We start from the raw sequence: 24309 nt of genomic DNA, 5'->3' as shown, positions 1-24309 counted from the left end.
TAGAAATCTAATCAAAAAGCATTTTAATGGCCAAACTATCCTACAATTTAGGATTTTCCAGAGAGGGTTATTTGTGAATATACGACCCTCCGTAGCGTTTGCAATCAACGGGAGCACTAGAGGTCTAAAACTTTCAAACGTGATTATAGGTCGTAATAAGCGCTTGAACAATCGACCTATTTGGTCGTATGAGTTGGAAGACTTGTTGTTTCTATGGTAATCTTTTTGTACATAGGCCTATTAGGAGTGCTCCATATTAAAATTCATCTTTATTTTACCAGATCACCAATGCCTGGGCAAAAGCAGAACATGTGACCAGCAGCAGGAGGGGAACCCGGAGTTCACCTGGAGCATAGTGGCTGCAGGGGACAAGAAAAGCGATAAGAAGGCAGGAAGCCCCCAGGGCTGGGAGGAAGGTAAGAACGAAGGTATCACCTCCCCCCAATTGCAGGGGAATTTCATTTTTTAACAAAACTTTTTAATATTCCCATACTTTGGTATTCTCTGCACATGTTGAACATTCCACATCATCCATTACTTTCCTATGCCTTTTATTTTTTTTAATGGAATTATTTGTAGTGTTGTGCATTATGGGTAACCACTTGGTTTCTTTTATACAATAATGTTAATGGAGAAACGGTCTCTAAAACACTTGGAAATGTTTCGCAATAGTGCTATTGAGAAATTACTTTTCACAGATTTCTCAGGTAAAGAGCTGAATCTACTTTACTGAGCCAGTAGTCTGCGACATCTCACCTTCACATCTTCTATATCCTCCGGCATCATTCATTTTCATACCTGGGAATATGAGAAGACAGTTTCTGTCTTGTTATCTCCTGACCTGAGCTAATGGTGAAATGGAGGGAGACAGAGGGGTCTATTTATTTCCTTAAATGTTTTTCATGAGTCATGAGTCCGAGAGCAGATGGGTGAAGTGCTAGATTAAATTGGAAAAAGTGAAATGTAGTGACTGGTAAGGGAGAGCAGTTGCTGTGAATGGACTGCAGAAATGATTTATGTTTGTCTTGTGTATCTACTTTAAGTTGTAAATGAGGACAGAGGGAGTGTGTATGCATGTGTTTGTTGGCTTGGCTGAGAGGCTAAGGCGTCACCAGCATGCAAAAAACAAAAACATGTCATTTAATTTCGATCTGTAATCATGATTGATTAACATTATTATGTTACATGTTGATTACAGTGTGTTAACAAGTAGATGTATACACTCACTGGCCACTTTGTTAGGTACACCCGTTCAACTGCTCGTTAATGCAAATATCTATTTAGCCAATCACATGGCAGCAACTCAATGCATTTAGGCATGTAGACATGGTGAAGACGACCTGGTGAAATTCAAACAGAGCATCAGAATGGGCAAGGATGGAGATGTATTACTTTGAACGTGGCATGGCTGTTGATGCCAGATGGGCTGGTCTGAGTATTTCAGAAACTGCTGATCTACTGGGATTTTCACGCACAACCATCTCTAGGGTTTACAGAGAATGTTGCGAAAGAAAGGAAAATATCCAGTGAGCAGCATTTGCTGGGGGGAAAAGGCCTTGTTGATGCCAGAGGGCAGAGGAGAATGTCCAGTCTGGTTAAAGATGATAGAAAGGCAACAGTAACTCAAATAACCACTAGTTGCATAAGACCATCTCTGAGCGCACAACACGTGGAACCTTGAAACAGATGGGCTACAGCAGCAGAAGACCACACCGGGTGCTTCTCCTGTCAGATAAGAACAGAAAACTGAGGCTACAATTTGCACGTGCTCGCCAAAATTGGAAATTAGAAGATTGGACAAATGTTGCCTGGTCTGATGAGTCATGATTTCTGCTGCAACATTCGGACGGTAGGGTTAGAATTTGGTGTAAACAACACGAAAGCATGGATCCATCCTGCTTTGTAACAAAGGTTCAGTTGTCTACTTACACTATTCCAAAAGATTCGGACAATATTCAAACCAAGAGACATTTGCCATTTTAATCACAATGGTCTGTTTTTTCTAGTTGCCATCAATCCGGGGCTAACTGACTTTGTGGTTGTCTGCTAAAAGTTGACTATTTTTCCTGCTTTGAGACACATTTTTAGGACACACTTTCACAATCATACACATTTGTTTATATCTTTTAAAAGAATAAGGAATTTAAGTCATTGAATGTCTGGATCTTATGCTCACAGAGAAACAAGCGGATCAAATGTTAGTGGTAAGCTCTCTGCCCCTTTTTATCCTACGTTCAAGTTCATGCTGAGCATATTTCTCTATGAGCATGAGATGGGTATTTCAAAATACCTTTAAACAATGATAAAATAATTTTGAACCAGAGATACATGTTTCTCAACCGTGCCATTTTAATTATTTGATTGGTGTACAAATATTTTTTTCAATCACCCCTTTTTTTATAAAATAAATTAACAATTTCCGTACAAGGTAAGGCTTCGGTAAGGATCTATAAACTATTTAATATGAACATTAAATATAAATATATAAATATTTTCCAGGCAAAGTAAAACACCTTAAAACATTATTAATTAAACATTTATTTCTGTCCACCTAAACATACTATTATTGAGCTATTGTACAATTGCTTATCCCCAAATACCAGACGAATTATATTAAATATATATTTGTTTTGCACACATTAAAGATATTATCTATGAAACGACTGATTTAAGGGGACATCAGGCCTTTGCAGCCTTCCCCCTGACACTGTAACAGCCGTAGTCATGCATGTATATGTGCAAAATGAAAAAATAAGCCGACCATGATTGAAGGTTGGCAATGCGGAGTACAAAGGAAATATATGTGCATAATCATGTTCCAGCCCTCAGTTAGCCACAATACAGTTGGCATGTTTTGAATAATTGAGCTGGGCGAGCTGCTGTCTCCACACATTTCACTGGCGCATGCAATTTAAAAGGGATGGAATAAGCAATGAATACTTAATGGCTGTGATGTGTGGAATTGCTAGAGCTGTTTTCTACAGTATCTAACTCAACCACTTTAAGATGTTAAACTTTGAAGCTTTGTTACTGTAAATGGCAGTGCTTCTTTTATCCATTACATTACATTGCATTTAGCTGATGCTTTTATCCAAAGCGACTTACAATAAGTACATTCGACCAGGAAGACACAACCTTGAAGAAAACAGAATCATATAAGTACATCAGGTTTCATAGAGCCAAACATTTCAAGTGCTACTCAACTGGCTTTAGATAAGCCAGTCCTTTATTAGTATATAAGTGCTTCGTTAATAGTTCTATCGCTCTAAGTGGAGTCGAAAGAGATGAGTTTTCAGTCTGCGCCGGAAGGTGTGTAAGCTATCTGCTGTCCTGATGTCAATGGGGAGCTCATTCCACCATCTTGGAGCCAGGATAGCAAACCCACGTGTTTTTGCCGATGGGAACTTGGGTCCCCCTCGCAGCGAGGGTGCAGCGAGTCGTTTGGCTGATGCAGAGCGTAGTGCACGCGCTGGGGTGTACGGTTTAACCATGTCCTGGATGTAGGAAGGGCCAGATCCATTCGCAGCATGGTAAGCAAGTACCAGTGTCTTGAAGTGGATTCTAGCAGTTACCGGAAGCCAGTGAAGGGAGCGGAGGAGCGGAGTGGTGTGGGAGAATGTAGGAAGGTTGAAGACCAGACGAGCCGCTGCATTCTGGATGAGCTGCAGAGGTCGGATGGCACATGCAGGTAGACCAGCCAGGAGGGAGTTGCAGTAGTCTAGGCGTGAGATGACGAGAGCCTGGACCAGAACCTGAGTCGCTTTCTGTGTCAGCTGGGGACGTATCTTCCTGATGTTGTAAAGCGTGTATCTGCAGCAGCGGGTTGTAGCAGCTATGTTTGCAGTGAAGGACAGGTTGTTATCTAGGGTCACACCCAGATTCCTTGCAGTCTGAGTCGGGGAAACAACTGAGGTGCCGATGTTGATTGTTAGGTCAAGAGTGGGACAATCTTTTCCCGGAAGGAAGAGCAGCTCAGTCTTGTCAAGGTTCTTATCCGTACTGTAGATGCTGCTAGTTGAAGTTTTGCCCACACAAACGGACGGATCACCAAGGTAACCTTCATGTCCAGCCACTACAAACAAAGGCTTATCTCTTATGCTGTATGGTGGAACTACAAACATTTACCAGAACTGTACTGAAGTGCAATATTTATGTGTTGTACATCTATCCACTACCTCCACTGGCTTCCTGTCTCCCATTGCATCAACTACAAAATTCTGGTCCTCACCTATAAAGCCCTCCACCATCTGGCCCCCCCTTATCTCGCAAACCTTCTCACTCCTTATCAACCCCCACGGTCCCTCAGATCCACCGCAACCGGACTCCTATCCATTCCCACATCCACACTCTGCAGCTTTGGGGACAGAGCCTTCTCAGTGGCAGCTCCTAGGCTCTGGAATTCCCTCCCCCAAGATCTCCGTGACTCTGAGTCCCTCACAGTCTTTCAGTCCCGCCTCAAAGCACATCTTTTCAACTCTGTCTACCCATAAGCCCCCCCCACTCTCAATCAACTTCCTCTTGACTGCCTTTTTATTTTTTAATTTGACTATACTTACTTGTTTGCCTGTCCTTGTTTGTCTACCCTCCCTCATACTGTAAAGCGTCTTTGAGTTGTGAAAAGCGCTATATAAATAAAATGCATTATTATTATTATTATCCTACCAAATTTCCGATGCAAATATAATACTTTCACTACATTTATTCAATAACATAAGTTAGTTTGTTGTGTGTTTTTTTTTTCCTTAATACTCAGATTTAAACTTTTTAAAAGTTTGAATGGTGATAACCAATCAAAAATGCTGCGTGCTCCAAAGAGTTTTGCATTATTGCTTAACTGAGTCATGGTGAGGGCAGTAGGTTACTTGTCTCACAGTTTGAGCATACTATTTTTAGATTATCCATACACATTTATTATTAACAACTGAGTTGTTTAAAGAGGGAAAATATGGTATTGGATTGTTATCCACTATTAAAAAGTGATTTTATTTATCATGAGAATGAAGTCGCAATTTTGAGAATAAAGCTGAAACCTTAAGAATAACCTAATTATCCAAATGCAAAATAAATAAAAATCGTTCCTATTTTTTTCTTTGTATCTTATGTGTAAGATGCAGTGTAGCTTTTAATGCGATCATTCTCATGTCCTTGGCCATCAGTGGCATGTGACTGCAGCTCTCTGCTCCTCCCTCAGGCTGATGAGAGGGGGCGGTTATCCCCCTCAGTGCTCTGGATAAAGTAAATAATAAGAACAGCATGAGGCAACAGTCCCCTTAGCAAGGCAATTAGCATAAAAGACAATGCAATACACTCAGATCAAGGAAAATCAGAGCAGTAATTATGGATCTGTTTGACAAATTAACCCGTGAAGTGTTTTTCGGTGACGGCGGGCTAACACACTGTGACACTGCAACTGCTGGGGGAGGTCTAGCTCAGGGAATATACATCCACTCAATCGAGCCACACGCGAGTTGATTATAAATGTGTCACCTCTGTCGAGTACAATCTAGAGAGATTTTGAATCAGGCTGAGGCGAGACAAAGATGGAAAATGACGTGAATGCATTTGGCTTCTCCTGTGTCCTTTCCGCACACAGCGGGTCATCTCAATTCCATGTCTGCCCCCAATGTCTGCTGCCAAAGAGTGTGAATATGATTACACATTGATTTCTCGCCCTCACACAGAATAGAGTGGCACGAGTTGGAGCTTGGAGCTGACTGGCAGGAGGAGATATTACAGTAGAACGCTGTTTGCTGGTGCTGTTTGTAATAGAGTGGCCCCAGGGCTGTCCATCATCTGCCAACTCGGGGAGTCATCGGGATTTTCTTAGCTGGACTGGGCATTATGGGAATCTGGATTAAAAAGGCGGAATGTAGGGAGAGCTTTGGCTTACAGAAGATACTGTTACTATCCTTCAGGGCTTTTAATGTCAAGGAAAACACTATGGATCTCATTTCCTTAGCCGAAGCTTTATCAGCTGTTGCGTTGAAAGATACAAACTGAAAAATGTCACTTCCAATCTCACCTCCCCTTTCTTCCATACAAACCCACTAGTGATCAGATGAATGCAACCAGGTGAAACCTACACTAACTCCGCCCAAAGCTCCAATGCACGTCCACCACCCATGACAAGTGAAAAATACCACATAATAATACAAAAATACGTAGACAGGCTCCTACATCTTCTAAAGACTACTCAAACGATAAGATTATTTTCAGAATGGTCTCTAGTAGAATAATTTGCCAGAAATGTGTGAATAGGTATTTTGGATATAACTGTTTAAGCACCGTTCCACACGCCCACATTCAGACAGTGGTAATCAGACTCTGGTGTGGTTTTACCCGCTGGGCAGTTCCCTTGGGCGGTTGTTAGCGCTGGAATCACTCGTGTGCCTAACTAAAGAACCGAGTCTGCTTGCACGAGGTGGTCTCAGGCAGTTTTCTAGTGAACCTAGAGCGGTTTGATTGCAGGATAACAATCCAACCCGAATGCAAGAAATGATGACATTATTATGGGCTACTGTACCTGGGCGAGCATTTCTTGAGATTGAAACAGGTAAACGACGTGGACAACATGAGTGGGAGAGGAATGCTTTTTACTTCGGTTGAAGACATTTGCTTAAAATCTGGGCCGAAGGGAACATACAAAACATCTCAAATCCACAAAACAAGAAAATGAATCAAAGAAACAACTTTATTCTGACTAGCCTGACAAGCAAAGATGTTGTTAATGAAGCCTTAATGTGTGAGACTAAATAAATGAAATGCAGCATCCATCCCACCTGATAAAACTGATACATACATATGTATGAATAATATAGCATTCTTAGGCAACACAAGGCAAATGCATCTATACAGCACAGTTCAACAACAAAAGGGGAATTCAAAGTGTTTTAAGAAAAACAAACATTAGATAATTAAGAGATAGTTCAACAAACACAGATAATACAATTATACTTTAATACATCTAAAAGCAGTGTGTAAAGAGCCGAGAGAACAAGCTAGAAGGCATGTTTAAAATTCAAGAATAAACGTTGTAGTGCAGTCTTTGATAGGAAGTTTTTTTTTGTATTTAATAAAAGGTAGCAGCAAAACAGTCCTAGAAATATATTACGATCTACTATTTGTATCAATTATTTAACAGTTTTGTCCATGGGCCATTTTATTTTATTTTTTGGAGATTAACCTTGTAAACTGATGTATTTCTCTTAAACTAAGTAGCCAGAATGGAAAGAGAAGTGAAGCTTTCTGGGAATACCGTCCTGAGCCTTTTCATAAGGGGTTGATTCTGTCCTTGCACAGTCCAGAAGACATACATTGGTAAGGCAAGGCAAGGCAAGGCAAGTTTATTTATATAGCACTTTTCAACACAAGGCAATTCAAAGTGCTTTACAAAAAATGAAAGAGATTAAGAAAATGGCATTTAAAATCAGTCATTAAAAAGAAAAGCTAATAAAATAAACATTAAAAGAAAAAAATACATGGCAGTCAATTAAACATTAAAAGAAAAAAAGTACATGGATAAAAGTTACAGTGCAGTCTAAGATATGAATAGTTCAATTAAAAGCAGCGACAAAAAGAAAAGTCTTCAGCCTGGATTTAAAAGTAGTCAGAGTTGTAGCGGACCTGCAGGTTTCTGGGAGTTTGTTCCAGATATTTGGAGCATAATAACTGAATGCTGCTTTACCATGTTTAGTTCTGACTCTGGGGACAGAAAGCTGACCAGTCCTTGAAGACCTGAGAGATCTGGATGGTTCATAATTTAGCAGGAGGTCAGAAATGTATTTTGGGCCTAAACCATTCAGTGCTTTATAAACCAGCAGCAGTATTTTGAAATCTATTCTTTGACACACAGGAAGCCAGTGTAAAGACTTCAGAACAGGAGTGATGTGATCCACTTTCTTAGTGTTAGTGAGGACTCGAGCAGCGGCGTTCTGAATCAGCTGCAGATTTCTAATAGATTTTTTAGTGAGACCTGTGAAGACACCATTGCAGTAGTCGAGTCTACTGAAGTTAAAAGCATGGACAAGTTTTTCCAAATCCTGCTGTGACATTAGTCTTTTAATCCTAGATATATTCTTTAGGTGATAGTAGGCTGATTTAGTAACAGTTTTAATGTGACTGTTGAAACTCAGGTCAGAGTCCATGACTACACCTAGATTTCTGGCTTTATCTGTTGTTTTGAACATTGCACACTGAAGCTCAGCGCTAACTTTTATACGTTCTGCCTTGGCTCCAAAAACCATTACCTCAGTTTTATCTTTGTTTAATTGGAGAAAGTTCTGACACATCCAGTCATTGATTTGTTCAATGCACTTACTCAGTGTTTGAATTGGAGCATAGTCTCCTGGTGAAAATTGTCACGTGAATTTGTGTGTCATCTGCATAGCTATGGTAACTTATTTTGTTGTTCTTCATTATCTGAGCCAGTGGTAGCATGTAGATGTTAAAGAGAAGAGGCCCCAAGATGGAGCCTTGAGGAACCCCACATGTCATATTTGTCAACTCAGATGTGTATTTACCTATAGAAACAAAGTTGTTTCTGTCCTTTAAGTAGGATTCAAACCAATTCAGAACTGTTTCCGAAAGTCCCACCCAGTTCTCCAGTCGGTCTAGTAATATGTTGTGGTCAACAGTGTCAAACGCAGCACTGAGATCTAATAATACTAACACTGAAGTTCTGCCACTGTCTGTGTTTAAGTGGATGTCATTAAAGACCTTTACAAGAGCAGTCTCAGTGCTGTGGTTTGGACGAAAGCCTGACTGGAACACATCAAAACAGGTATTTAAATGCAAGAAATTACTCAACTGTTGAAAAACAACTTTTTCAATGATTTTACCTAGAAATGGCAGGTTTGATATGGGCCTGTAATTGTTCATTACTGAAGCATCTAGATTATTCTTTTTTAAGAGCGGTTTAATGACTGCAGTTTTCAGGGCCTGTGGAAAAACACCTGAGTGAAGAGATTTGTTTACTATATGAAGTAGATCTGAGGCCATGCAAGGCAAAACATCTTTGAAAATCCTGTTGGAATAATATCAAGGCAGCAGGAGGAGGATTTCAGAAGTTGAATAATGTCCTCTAGGTTTTTATCATTAATCTGATGGAATTGTGTCATGATGTCTGAATTGATGTTAAGTGGAGATAGGGACAACACATTTGCTGTTCCTGATGCAGAGGCACTGACTGCTTGTCTGATTTTCTGAATTTTGTCAGTGAAAAAGGAGGCAAAATCATTGCACGCCCTGGTGGATAGAAATTCAGAGGCTACTGACACTGGGGGGTTAGTTAGTCTGTCGACGGTAGCAAACAAGGCACGTGCGTTGTTTTTGTTTTTGGTAATGATGTCAGAGAAGAACGATTGTCGTGCGTTTTTCAATTCCAAATGATAAAGGCCAAGTCTCTCTTTATAGATTTCAAAGTGAACCTGGAGATTTGTTTTTCGCCACCTGCGTTCAGCTTTTCGACACTCTTTTTTCTGCTCTCACGGTCATGGCCTTTCTCCATGGAGATATTTTCTTGACAGACACTTCCTTTAGCTTAGTTGGAGCAATGGCATCTATAACATTTTTAATTTTTGAATTAAAATGATCTACTAGCTCATTTACTGAGATGTTGGCAGGGGCAAGTGTGGAAGAAAAATTCTGAGTAAACATTTCCCTAGTATTTTCAGTTAAATATCGCTTTGTGGTTATCTGTTTTTGAACATTTTTGTGAACAGAAATAGAGCTCTCAAAGAAAACACAGGAATGGTCAGAGAGTGCAACATCAGTCACCACAACCTTAGAGATATTCAGACCCTTTGAGATAATTAAGTCCAGAGTGTGCCCCTTATTGTGCGTAGGCTCCGTCACATGCTGAGTCAGTCCATAGCTATCAAGAACACAAAACAGTTCTTTTGCCCCTCTGTCCTGGGGGTTGTCAACATGGATGTTAAAATCACCAACAATGACTAGACGGTCAAAGTCAATACACACTATAGACAGCAGTTCAGTAAAGTCATCAAAAAAGCTTGCACAGTATTTGGGTGGTCTATAGATATTTAGGAACAGAGCTCGAGAGGAGCATTTCAGCCGAAGGGCCACATATTCAAAATAATCAAAGTTTCCATACGCTGTCTTCCTGCATTGAAGGGAATCATTGAACAGAATAGCAACTCCACCCCCTTTCTTATGCATTATTTCCTGACTCATAAAACTAAAGTTGGGAGGTGTTGATTCGATAAGAACAGCTGCACTGTTATTTTGTTCAATCCAAGTTTCTGTTAAAAACATAAAATCGAGATTGTGCTCAGTGATTAAATCATTGATTAAAAATGTTTTTCCTGCCAAAGACCTGACATTTAATAAAGCTAGTTTAAGTTTGTTAAACACACTATCAGTCATGTTTTTTGTAACAAGCTGTGGCTGACATGGAATCACTGCTAAATTAGATACACTCACACAAACGTTTGAGCGCTTCCTGTTTCTATGATTCACCGCTCTTAATCTATTACCTATCAACACAGATATCGGCAAAGCTACTGGCAGGCAGGGCCCCGGCATGTCCTGGAAAGAGTTGAGAGTGCCATACGCCCTTGAGCCTGGACCCATCACATATCAGTAAGAGTTTGTTGTGTTTTGTACACACACATCCTTATCAGGCTTCGGAGACTGCAGATGCCGCCTCGAAGGGAGGGGAGGTGGTCGACGTAGGTAAAGAACATTCCAGGTGATTCTTGTTTATTAGACGCTCCAACACAACGCCTCTCAAAGTTTCAAAATAAAGCCATGGAAAACTTGTGAAAGCATTGTTGTTTTGAGCTGTACCCTGCAAGATTACATCTGGACAGATCAATGGTCAGCTTTTCCATGCATGCACCAAAATGGCCTTTTCCAGCATCCTACCATTCTTATCTGAGCAAATAATTATGAGCCATTACTTTGGATGAGAAGCAATTTGTTCTACTTATCTGTTTTGGACCTAAAACATAATAACCCTGTCATTTGAGATAAGATATTGCTTTGAGTTTTGGCTCATCGTCTTCAAACCTGACCTGTTAAGCATGGCAAAAACAGAGGAGATGAAAAGGCCTAACTCCATGGCAACACACTTGGCCTGGTAGACCTCAGTTTGTCCTGACTGAAAAAGCAACAGCCAGCATTAAGAATGAAACAGTGATCTTATAAAGAGGGAAACAAATGTCACCCAGCATGTCTGGCACACCTGGACCACATCATGAAAATAAAAAAGTAGAAAAAATGGTGTTTAATAGTGAAAACGTGTGACCTATGTCCTTATTAAGCCCTCTTTTCACGAGTGTTCGAAATACACATCCTCCCCTCTGAAAGTAAAAGACATGCAGGGCAATGTATTCAGTTGTGCACTCTGTAATATAATATGACATATATACTAACAATCAAGAGTGGTCATTTAAAAATATACACAATACAATTATTAGTTATGTTTGAATCTTACATTTGATCACAGTAGAGATGTACCCATGTTACCCATGGAACTTGGAACTGAACCAATAACGATTGAAACCCATTTCTTCCAGCCCAAATTGCTTGTTATTATTCAGGGTAAAATCTCTGCCTTGTATGACATGTGTATAAATACATTTTAATCGATTCATCATTGTCGATGGCTGCAAAATAAAAATACTATTTTTTTTAAAAATCCGGTGCTTTGATATGAACCATTCAAAAGTTGTTTTATTTACACGATGTCAGTCTGAAAAAAAACGTCTGTTTGTTTAGGGGAGAGTGTGTATTTTCAGAGCAATGTGCACCAATTCACATCAAATAAAAAAAAGTTTTCTTGCATCTAAAAATCCCAATCCAAATGTTGGATTAAGTAAAAAAGCTTTGCTTTGTCTCAGTACATTCTGTAGTCATCTGTTTGAATGTGCAAAATGCTATATGTATCTACTATAGGATTCTCATTGTTCAGTCTCTTTACGTTAAGAGGAGTGGTGGAAGATTTCAGACAGTTCATAAAAAGAATATGTTGGGTAAAGATAAACACAACTTTATAGCCTTCAAAGTAATTAAATATTATAGTATAATCCAAAAGAAAGCCTTTTATTTGAGCATAGACGAAAACAATCTTAGGCTAAACACAAACAGGAGAAAGTGAAATGTTTGTTTTTGCACATCAGAAAATCTTTATCTCAAGATTGTTCTCATTCTGTATGCTTTATGTGGGGCGAAGGGAAGACAAAGGGAAGATCATTTTTGTATTCAAAGCAAGTCAGGAACACATATCTCCTCCATCGTGGATGTCCAGTCCCACCAAATGCCCCTGCCACAAGGGTTCCAAATCCCCTATCATAGCCTCTTGTAACCAGGACGTGCTATTGCAAGTGCTGCCTATACCTGGGGATCCAGAGGTGCTCTGAATAATGTCACTGAAGAAGATATAAACAGTTTAAGTTAAATGTATAACAAGGCCACTTACTATATTCCAGAGGGACCGTTTATTACCTTGTGTTCTTGCTGCACCAAGCACCTCCCTTTCTGTTATAACAGTAGGAAGTCAGTGAGTCATTATAAGGAGATTATGAGGAGATAATGGACTCCATCATACTGCACACTGTGGCATTCTGATGTCAAGAGGGGGAAGAGCACATATCATAGATTAGGCATAATGAGAGGAATGCACTTTACATGAACACAAAAAAAAGATCTTCTTACGAGTATACCTTATGTGTTTGGAGAGGTGATGCTCCGATTAGCATGGTAGCAAGAGAACCCCACAGGTAGGGTTGAAGGTTAAAGCCCAGGTTAATAGATGGGTGAGCGTTCAAACTAAATCATGTATGGAGTAAAAGCTCTGCAGCACTGACCTCTGGGATAAAATGTTCAGGTCTGTTGCACTTCTGACCAACATGACACAGCAGCTGTTCTGGTGTGGTCGGTCATATGAGCGTGTACACTGTAGCCTGCTGAGATTTGACGTACAGTATGGAACAGTGTGGTAGGAAAGCGTGTTACTTTTAAAAAGACAATACACATTGATGTTTGAATCCAGCTCATGAACTAATTTCAGCTCCTCGAAAATACTCTCCTCCTACTATAATCTCTCAGTATAAAGTATCTATACAGACAATTAGTACATCAATACGTAAATGTCACCATGTGCAATGCACCTGAATTAGACATACTAAGAGGAAAGGCAGGTTCTGTGTCTGAAGTTAGACCCCAGGGCTCCCACTAGAGCTTTTCCTTTCAACCTTCATTTCTCACAAACAGCAGCCACTTGATAACCCACAGCTAATGAGTTGTTATAGATTAGCCGAAGCTGCTTTTCTCTTTCCATCAATGATGAGACCTTGATGGTTTTTCTGAGCCTAGAGGTTACTGCTTCACAGAGACCCCAAGAGGCCTTGACAGAGCAGTTTTTAATGCACCTTCCAACCTCGGGCCCAATGAGCTTGCTGCATCCCCTTTGTCGTTTTGTCCAGTAATCAGAGAACCATACAATTGTCAATAATCCAGCAAATGGCCACCTTCTACCCTGCTTTCCTAATGAACTGCCCTTCACTTAGCGATGTCAGCGGAGTGCACCGGCACTGTATAAGCCATCACTTGTACGTGTTGTGTTTATTTATAATGTATCTTTACTCTTGATCTTCTGATGTTGCCACTTTTTACCCTGGCCCTCAATAACATCACAATAGTGTGTGTTGAGATGAGGCGTGCTACAACAACTAGTTTATATCTATTAACACACTTAATGGCCCTTCCCACTTTACATTGAAGTCGGAATTTGAACAGATGGCAAAAACGTGTGCTTGCTGGCACCGGTTATTTTTTGCAACAATAGATTTGTTGAATAGTAGGCTAAATGTGACTGCTGTGATACACTTACTGTAAAGCTAAAGAAAATACACAACTTGCTGCCAAAATCTTCTTACAATTTCTCCTTTTATGGTTGCCATAAATTAATCAGCTGTTCCCTCAAACAAAAGCTTACTCCGGGCAAGTTGTCTCAAGGTAAATTAATTACCTGTGTAAGCTAAAGGAGACACTGTCATTCTCTATTGTCTCACTTTTCCTTGTGTTTAATGAACTACAGTTTAAAGATACATCAAACAGAAGGAAGCAATTACGAGTAAAGCATACCTTTCACCAACAGAAACACAATCTCATCTTGTGTTCATTCTAATATAATTAGTATACAGTTTTTAGAAAAGCCAATTAGTAACCCTGTGCTATGTTTCTGACATGATCTCCCAAAATGTGGCTGTTGTGAGTGTATGCATTGTATGTAGGTGTGTATCCTTTTGTTACTGAGTTACTGCTGTGGTTCCAATTGTTTCAAATGTCACAGGGAAAAGGAACATGAAATGATCTAACCAATCGGTGTTTGTTGCCCCTTGTGATTTTCATTATGAAGTCACAATAACATGTCAGAATTTCCAGTGCACGTTGGCAGTCCTGATGATTCCTAGTCATTCCATTGATGGTAGCATGTCCAATGAGTGCATGGAAATGTGTTTCTGTCAAGCTCCTTAAAAGTAACTGTTACTCCGGCTTTCAATTACACCTGCATTTATTTGCCACAGGGCCACAGAAATGCATATTCACCCTGACATTAGGTGAACCTGCCAGACGCCTCTCACTTAGGCTTAAGTGGATCATCGATCCTTAAAGGTTAGATCGATTAGTTTCTTGAGGGCTATTGTCTACCATACTCGATCCCATACCCGTATCACGCTGCCTGCCAAGATATCTGTCCTCACTCAATCAATCAGCTTATTGATCCCAACCTGAACACGAAGGCGAGAGGATAAGTGTGTGTAATGTTTCTCGGACTCAGACCCGCATTCATCCGTGGAATTACCTGGGCTTGGCTACATTGTGCATTGGCGGCCAACCCATTTGTACAACTGAAGTAAACTCAAGCCAGCAGCAGTTCAAACAACTGAATCCCCGCAGGTCAGGGGATGAGGAGAGCGGTGGGATGTTGGAATGGGTTATGTGGGTCTTCTCCCAATTGCTGCCTAGTGTTCCACATGCACCGCAGCTGTGCACGATTTGATTAATTAGGCCCTTTTGATGGGGTCTCCCTGAAGGCTCCTCCATTGGTGAGAAAGCGTCCTCAACATCACACACATGCACACACACACACATACACACACATACACACACACACACACACACACACACACACACACACACACACACACACACACACACACAGTCTTATACGTTATGTGTGGCAGTGCAGGAATCCCTGTGGATGGGATCAGACACATTTCTACTTTTCCTGGGGACCCGCTGAGGTGAGTGGTCGGTCTGATTCATCCTCCATCTTGGACAAGGTTCTACCTCTGCTCCATATCCCCTGCTGGTCTTTGAAGCTCGTCACATCAGAGACTCTTGTGTGCTTTCTGCAGTAGGCCTACTCGCACTTGCACATATATTTGTCTTCCTTTTTTTTACATCAGGCATTGGAGGGAAAGATTAAGATCCATAAGCTCATGACAAATGTTACCCCTTACCCTTGCCCATTCTTTCCCCTCTTTTAGTCCTTCTCACAGCTCTCTGATAAATGAATCCCATACAAAGATATGGCTCTAGGTTTGAAATCTCTCTCCTCTTTTTTAAAGCTTTTTTTGTGCACTATATAGATCTAGTATAGCATTGCATGGAGTCCTTCCAGCAAAAGCAATACGGTTGTGTGGTTTGGAACTGCCCTCCTCAGTATACAAAGCAGTATAATACAACCCAGTCTCACGGCATTTCGTGTTCACCAACACGATTTGTAATCTATTGATTCGTGTTCACCAACACGATTTGCCCCTTTTTTTCGTGTTGCACAGCACGATTTTAAAAGCAATGTATTTCTACTGCCTGCAGCACGTCTTTTTCTCCGGTCGGGTCGAGGAAGACCGGAAGCTGTGTGGTTCATAAAAACATGTTCTTACTCAATATCAAGCCACAGTTATTGCTTTTATTTGAAATCGTATAATTTCGGACTTTTGTTGCCGTCTGTGAGGAAAATAAATGGGGCTCAGAGCCTCAGAATACTGAAATCTGTATTTTTTAAATCTTTTTTTCCTTCTAATTTGTTATTCTTTTCGAAATAACACACTGTTATTTACTCACCAACAACACACAATTATCCTTGCTTTTATTTATTGGTTTAATTCCATAATCTCTGGCTTTTTTGGCGTCCGTCAGGAACTGAATTTCAAAATAAAAATAACCGGAAACAGACGTAGGCATTTCGAGCGATTACCCAAGATCCTCAGCTATGGTTTTAAGCTCGCTTATTGGATGTTTTAGCCGCAATGCATGCTGGGATTTGTTGTTTATATGATATGAAATCCGGAAAACATTTTAAAATAATAAAATAATACTTAATTCCGAGCGCTCTTGCTTTTCTCTTTGAAAGTCATCACATAACGGCATTGTAATACACGGTTCGGCTGCATTGTATATTACAGATCTGCCGTAGTTCTTTATTTATAGAGCCCTGATGAGAAGACCTTTGGAAAAACTGAGAAAATGCCGCCGAAACTGAATACTTGACGTGGATCATAAATATATTCAACAATTGAACAACATCTTCAATTTCTCTTCACACAATACGTCTCCTTGCAGTATCAACACTAATTCGGCTGACTTTTACATTTGATCTAATTCACAGATAGGTTATATTTACACCATAACGGTGCACAGCTGATATAAAAGGACTGTAGTTTTTAAAGATATTACTGATTTTCTTTGAATGTAAGAATGTAAATACTGAATCTGAAATAGTATAGCAATATGCTGTAAAATTATGTGAAAGCATGCATAAAACTACACATTTTCAGAAAACAAAAGTGTCCTACACTAATAATACAAAGTTATTATGGCTGTGTGTACCTGTAAGCACATTATTGAATTATTGTGTTTTATTTGTTAAAAATATTAAGAGTACATACTTTCATAGGGGGAAAGTATAAATATAGAATATAAAAAATCAAGAAGATACTATAAGTGATCTCTACAATAAAACAGTTTAGTGCAGAATGTACAAAGATATTAATAGGAGGAGGTGCAAAACAGAAAAACGAATTAACTTTTATTTAAACATTAAATAACAGATTAAGGTCTTCTTTTAAATAAGAAAAAAACTTTGGGGGTATCTATCTACAGATAAATATTAAGCCTGACAAAGTACTTAACGTCTAATATATTGCTTTCCTGCAATGTTAACTATGTTGAAGCACTTATTTTAACTGATATTATACATATGAATTATACTCTTATGTATGTAGATAGAATAAGAAATGTGCAGAATATGACAGTTTAATGGTGGAGGTACACACATATTGATAGATGTCTTGTAATGCACTGTTGAGGAACCTGTGACCCAAGTGTTTCATTCATTGCATAACTACACCGTAGTTGTGTATATGATATGTCAATACACCTTTGAAAATCTTGAAAGGGATTTGCAAAATAGCCATAATATACAGTCTTTAATTAACTTTTAGTAGAGAATAACGAGTAATGAATATACTTTATTACTCGTTTCCATTCATGTCAATTGCAGATACATGTTTAGTCTTCTCAAGCACCAACTATCAAATATCTCTCCTGATTGTTGGCACTTGACAATCACCTTACCTGAATTTTACTCAGGTGTAACTAAAGTCTGATTTAAGGGTTGTTTATATTTCACATAATTAATCAGAATCTGCAAAGTAACTCAAATAAATGCAGTGGAGTAAAAATACCAGGTTAACCTCTGAATTGTAGTGGAGTAGAATTACAAAGTAACAATGAGCTGTCATGTGGGTATTAATGCTGCGCATTATGGACACAAGCGATTTTCACCCATTTATTAATTATATGTTTTACATTTGATAACACCAATGTGTTTAATACTGGAAACTTCTAATTGTGGGAAAAACGAAAACGTTCAGTAGAGACGTCCCATAGAACATTTTGCGAAACACAATAGCCAGCATGTGTAGTTCTGGGGGGGCGTTCGATTCCAGTTTTGGATAGTCTGGCGTGGTTTCGTTCCATTTCACACAGCTGTTTGACGCTCTGCGTAACCTTACGGGGACTGTAGTCCTAAACGATAGCTGGGGATTATGGGTAGTGTAGTGTCTTCGGCCATCCTAAACTCAGAAATGTTGACAATCGCAATGATGCTCGAAATGTCCCTTATAGGCCTACGTCTGTTTCCGGTTATTTTTATTTTGAAATTCAGTTCCTGACGGACGCCAAAAAAGCCCGAGATTATAGAATTAAACCAATAAATAAAAGCAAGGATAATTGTGTGTTATTGGTGAGTAAATAACAGTGTGTTATTTTGAAAAGAATATCGAATTAGAAGGAAAAAAATATTTAAAAATACAGATTTCAGTATCCTGAGGCTCTGAGCCCCATTTATTTTCCTCACAGACGGCAACAAAAGTCCAAAATTATACGATTTAAAATAAAAGCAATAACTGTGGCTTGATATTGAGTAAGAACATGTTTTTATGAACCACACAGCTTCCGGTCTTCCTCGACCCGACCGGAGAAAAAGCCGTGCTGCAGGCAGTAGAAATACATTGCTTTTAAAAACGTGCTGTGCAACACGAAAAAAAGGGGCAAATCGTGTTGGTGAACACGAATCAATAGATTAAAAATCGTGTTGGTGAACACGAAATGCCGTGAGACTGGGTTGTATAATAACGACAGTGATAAGAAATGCATAGACAGCTGGTAGATAAAAGCACCAAAAACAGCACAGTCACAACAAAGAAGGGTGGATTTCATACGGTGATTCAGCTTGTAAAGAAAATACAATAAAATGCAAAGAGTGTAGGAATTTAAAATGACTTCTGACTGTGCAAGTGTTGAGGGTTTTATCACATATAGTAGTCATTGTAGATGGGGAGAAATTAAATATGGTTGAGCAGTGACCTCGATGACTGAATTAATCAAGCACCATTAGCATCATTTCAGCTTGTGTGACGTGGCACGAGCATGGCAGGAAGTGATTATTTTTGAGAAATGATGATTAAAACCAGGTTTCATTCAATGCTAATGAAGGTTTAGAAGGAAGGAAGGAATCCACTTTGTTACGTATTGACTTTAGGAATATAAAGAGAAACCATTTCCAGATATAATCATACTTGTCTGGTTTTGTTATTCTTTGTCACAAAAAACAGTTAAATTCTGATTCTGGAAATGTTTTCTTCCCTCAGAGCTCCATTACAGATCACTCATTAAATAGCCAATTCCAAAAGAAAATGTCTTGATGATACACGTTATCTGTTGTGTTGGGCTCCTGTAACGGCAAAGAGGATTATGCATTAAAGAGACCAGCTGGATTCAAAACATGTGGAAGCACTACTGTCTATATTAACATGTATTTAAAGAGTAAAAAGAAAAAGAAGATCCTCTGTGCTGTTCATGAACATGAACACTGTTGGTCACAAAACACTGACCTGACTTTGCCTCCTTTGAGATTGACCAACTATACCACGGCTACTATTATACTTTGTAATAGATTTAATTACGAGACACGATGGAGTAAGATACAGTTATGGCAGTTTTAGCTTTTGACCTATGAATCAGGGTTAATAACCATTCTGAGTAGCAAACCAGTATGGGCTCATACTGATCAACTATGAGATTGCTTCTTGAACAGATTTCACAATCACCAGTTCAACTTATTTGTTCTCAAGCTTTTGAAATCAAAAGCAATTTTTTCTACTGCTTTTTGTAACTTCTGTCCACACCCTCTGTGTGGTTTCTCCAAAAGCCTCTGTAGTGTACATTTTATACTCCTGTAGACTTACAGTGTTTATTCATCCGCAAGGAAGGCAAAATGGTTCCACTGCCTCTGGCATTTAAATCCAGCCATAGGCTCAAAGAATTGCTTTGTGTATTTTTCTGTACTTCACTGTAGCACTTCAGGATTAAAGCATCCATCCATGGATGTATTGTTCTCTTCCTTCTGCTTCTGTGTGAAGAGGTGCTTTGAAGCCCACATTTTGAGATCTGCCACCAAATGAAAAGCTCTACGGAATATGTTGTTATCCTAACCAAGCTGACACTATCCACAGAAGGATCTGATATACTGTTGACAACTTTTAGGTGGGGACGTGTATAAAGTGTGTGCTTGGTATTTTAGGTTAAGCCAAGAATTGTGTTTGCCGACTTAAGCAGTTGCTTAGCTTTTATTCTCCTTTAGGTACATTGTAAAAGAGCAACATGAAGAAAATATGATATTGTAGCTCAACAGTGCACCTCTAATGTCTTGAGAATTCCTTGTTATGTTCTTAATATCTGTCTTTCACATACCACACTCCCACGAAAAATAGGTTTTCAAGGCAAGAATACCATTAAAAAAAAAAAGAAACTTGAGGAACAAGTAGTATTACGAGACAGGACAGGCTGGGGCTAGTTAGTTTGACTTTAAGACATAGTTATTTATGAAGCTATTACCAAAATCAATAATAAACCAACGCAGAGGCAATAATGTAATATGATACATTATAATCTATATTTATATAGTCTTAAAGTTACAACCGACACTTTGAGGGCAACTATAATGCTAATGTGGCCCGCGATGAAATTTAGTTTGACACCCCTGATAATCCAAAGCAAGGAATATAAATAATTGACAAGATCATGTATTCAGTTAATTCTATTTTCTAACAAACTATGATTTTCTAATACACATCACTTACTGTATGGGGTTGTTTGTTGGAGTCATGTTCTGTATTTGACCCGAAGCAGATCTGAAAAATGCCATGGGCTCAGTAATCGCTCATTGTTTTGGTCTGTGTGATTTGATATGAACATCATATTCCTTTGATATCATGATGCAATCCTAAATAGGTTTATTTTATAAACATCCAAAGCTCAATCTGTGTTATCTGTGGTGTGTGTGAGAGAAAAAAGAAGAGAAACCAGAATATAAAAGACAGTTCAGGAGAGTGAGGGACATCCAGAGACATAGAGACAGCTGCTCATTCCTTTTTCAGAGACCTTCTAAAAGATCCAACTGAGAGACTATCTTCACAACAACACATACTAAAGGTCAAAGAAGGCACTTGACATAAGGTCAGACATTTCTAGGAGGCAAATCACAAAGTACTTGAACTGTGATGTTTGGCGTCTGGCCGGCAATTCCATACTGTATGTAATACTGATGAATACATCTATATAGCCACTTTATACTGTCGTCTCTAATACAAAGTCACCACCAACATATCAAGGCTGAAAATAATTAAATAGTTACACCTTTCATTTAAAGGTTACATTGGAACAAGTCAATGTCTTTATTTAGATTTTCTTAACAACCCTTTTTATTAACGGACTTCAGTGATTTTATATTTTTTCTTTTTCCGTTAAGTACTTTGGGCTGCATGTTTGTATGAAAGGTGTTTTAAACCCATGGAATCAGGGACGCGGGAAGTCAGTCAGAGTTGGGGGTGCGGGTGCGGTGGGGGGTGGGGGGAGGGGTGCTAGTGGAGCCTCGCAGTGGCACGCTACACTGTAGGTGCGCCGCGTTTGCGCTTCAGAGGAGGTTTCCTCCGTAAAATGAGGCCCCATCCGCGAGGGGTCTGCGTGATCTGCGTGTAGGGAAGGGCGGCCCGGCCCTGTATAATAACGTCATATTAAATGCAGTCTTTTGGTCTTTAACAACAGCTTGTGAGAGCAGTGCATTCATCTGTGTTCGTTTTAATGCTGCCAGTTTGTTGACGGCCTGTGTGTTTCTGGGACTTCTCTTGCTCCCTAAATGTTCCCCTGCCTTCCTAAATGTTTCCCCTGCCTTTCGCCAGTTCTTAAACCCTCCTTTCACAAAACTCCCATCCCTGATCTTGTCTGCACTGACGAGCTTCTTTTCTATAGCAGAGCAACAGAAGAAGCACACCGCATTATCTATATTATTTATAGACTGCTTACACTAAAATGCTAACTCAAAAATAGTAACTCAAAATAAAACTTTTGTATTGATTTGTTTAGTGAACTTTTTGGCGTTGCAGTTACAACTCTCCGCCAACAGATGGGGGTGCTGCAGCCCCCTCAGCACCCCCCCTTTCCACGTCCCTGCATGGAATAGCATTTTTAATTGCAAGATGTTGAGATCTACAGGACATATTCATCGGTAGCATGTTGCGTCACCGTGACGTCACCAATGAATGTGTTGACAAATGTTTTGCAGATTCAGGTTTGGCGCCCTGCTATAAGCCATCTCCGTCTCGGTGTTAGGCCGTCGTCTTTCAGGAAAGGAAAGTGACATGAGAGGGTGGAACTAAGTACAACCTGAATGAAGAATGCTTTATTTGCTGTGTTAAACAATACAACCATCTCAAAAGAAGTGCCCAGTAAATACAATGTGATCATGATACCTTTCAGACATGTTTATTTAGATGTCCCATTTGCTCAAGTAATGCTATGGATTGTACAAGTTGCAAAGGATACAGTACAAAGGCAGCATTTGGAGGGCTTGGTTGGACAGTAACGATGGAATGGGTCTTTTAGATGAGGGCTTACAATTGAAGTTGAATTGCTTTTTTTTTGTCTGTTAAGAAAGTAGGTACACAGATGAGTGTACATTTTTGTCATTGATTTATTTCTTACTCCTTACTTCAGTCAAACATAGTCCAATGTTTGTGTTTGATAGTACGGTTCTAAAGGGTTATAGTATTTTATAATATTTCATAAATACAAGGACAAAAGTCACTAGTGTTTCTGGGTAATCTCAAAATAAACAACATCATAAAGGGTGTTTCCAGTACATGGCCTTTCCTACAGGTTACACTACATTTGTATTCCTTTATGCACCATATGTTGCATAATTCATGAATAGCCCGTCAACCGCAGTCTAAGCTTCTCTTTGAATTGGTGTTAAAAAGCAGATCAGAGCATGTTGAGACACCGCTGTACGGCATAGATCAGATGAAGATCACTGCTAATCTTACCGGATAAAAAAGAAAAAAAGGTTTCTTAGAGTCCACGTTGATGGAGAGCTGATAGCAGGCAGTGTCTATGTGGATTATATACAAGCCTACACCAACATATTAATGCAATAAATCAAAGGTTTGTATTTGATCTGGTCGGAAAATAAAATGTGTTAAGGGAACCTAAATCCTGAACATTAACTTTTGTTATGCAAAAACAAACGGTCCAGATGTTAGCAATTAAGGACAGGAGAACAACTTTCATTTCAACCGTCCAGTTCAACTGTTATAAGTGTCATCCATTGACTTTTTATTTTCATCTAAAGACATATAACCATACACAATTTCAATAATGATGTTAAATAAATGTTTTTATCTATTTAAATATCTTCTTTGAAATGAAAGAATATTGACATTATTTGTTTTAATATTACTTAGAGCTAGCATTAAACGAATAATAACGGGAAGCAATTGCCTCGTATATATTTTATATTGTTATGATTTAATTACTTACCAAATGTTATGCATTTACATATTCAACACATGACAGTTTTTGATTAACATTTTGAGATATTTACCCATACATTTTTTTTTCCTGAAAAGACCATCAAAACCCATCACTATGTAAATCAATGGAAACAACCTAACTTTACTTTTAGCATATCCAAGCAGGGTTCATTTAGCTCTACATTACTAGCTCTAATAGCAGATTTCGACACACATTTGCTCTTTACAATGCTTTATCACCATAGCCTTTGCATAGTCTTAAACCCCCCTGACAGCAGGCCTCAGCATACCTAATACACTTACTGTACACACATGTTTTGGCAAATAAAAATAACTATATGTGCACGCACAGAGAAGAGATGCAGATGTACATTTCTGAAATGACAAAGTTTGAACATATCCAAGGAGAGTGGATTTCATCAGTGCTCTGGGAGCTGACTCAGCCAGAAAACAATGTATTTTTCTATATTCTTTTTTGTTTATCCTCTTCTTTATACATGATAGCTCTGCCAGCATAATGATGGGAAATGATTGATTAGAAAAGGGCACTGTGAAGGAGGTGGAGGAGCAAGAATGCTGAAAAGATAGTAAAATAACATTAAAATAAGAGAGACACAGCCAAAGACAGAGTGAGATAAGTCTGGAAGAGGGATTACGGGGAGCAGGAGGAGCATTCGGGGGAAAAGCAAAGAGATATGGCATGCCGAGTCGACTTCTGAAGACCAGCCAGACCAGATGGGGAGCGGGGAAGAAATGGAGATGAAAGAGATTGTCTCTGATAGCAATAGGCAGAGGCGAAGACAGAAAAGTGTGCCTGGCATTTTATAAGTCTGATATTACACTGAACAAAAATATAAACGCAACACTTTTGTTTTTGCTCCCATTTTTCATGAGATGAACTCAAAGA

General features: G+C 39.2%; 1 protein-coding gene across 1 annotated transcript in view; it reads left to right on the top strand.

Annotated features, from left to right (window-relative positions):
- The window catches only part of alk (ALK receptor tyrosine kinase), a 516591-nt gene that overhangs the window by 223410 nt on the left and 268872 nt on the right, over positions 1–24309 (top strand). Inside the window, 1 exon segment of the mRNA XM_034205980.1 lies at positions 282–416. Within this exon segment, the coding sequence (XP_034061871.1) occupies positions 282–416 (135 nt within the window).

This window comes from Gymnodraco acuticeps, unplaced genomic scaffold (assembly GCF_902827175.1).
Source record: "Gymnodraco acuticeps unplaced genomic scaffold, fGymAcu1.1, whole genome shotgun sequence".
NCBI lineage: Eukaryota > Metazoa > Chordata > Actinopteri > Perciformes > Bathydraconidae > Gymnodraco > Gymnodraco acuticeps.
Note: the sequence above shows the minus strand (reverse complement) of the source record. Positions and strands in the feature narration are given on the sequence as shown.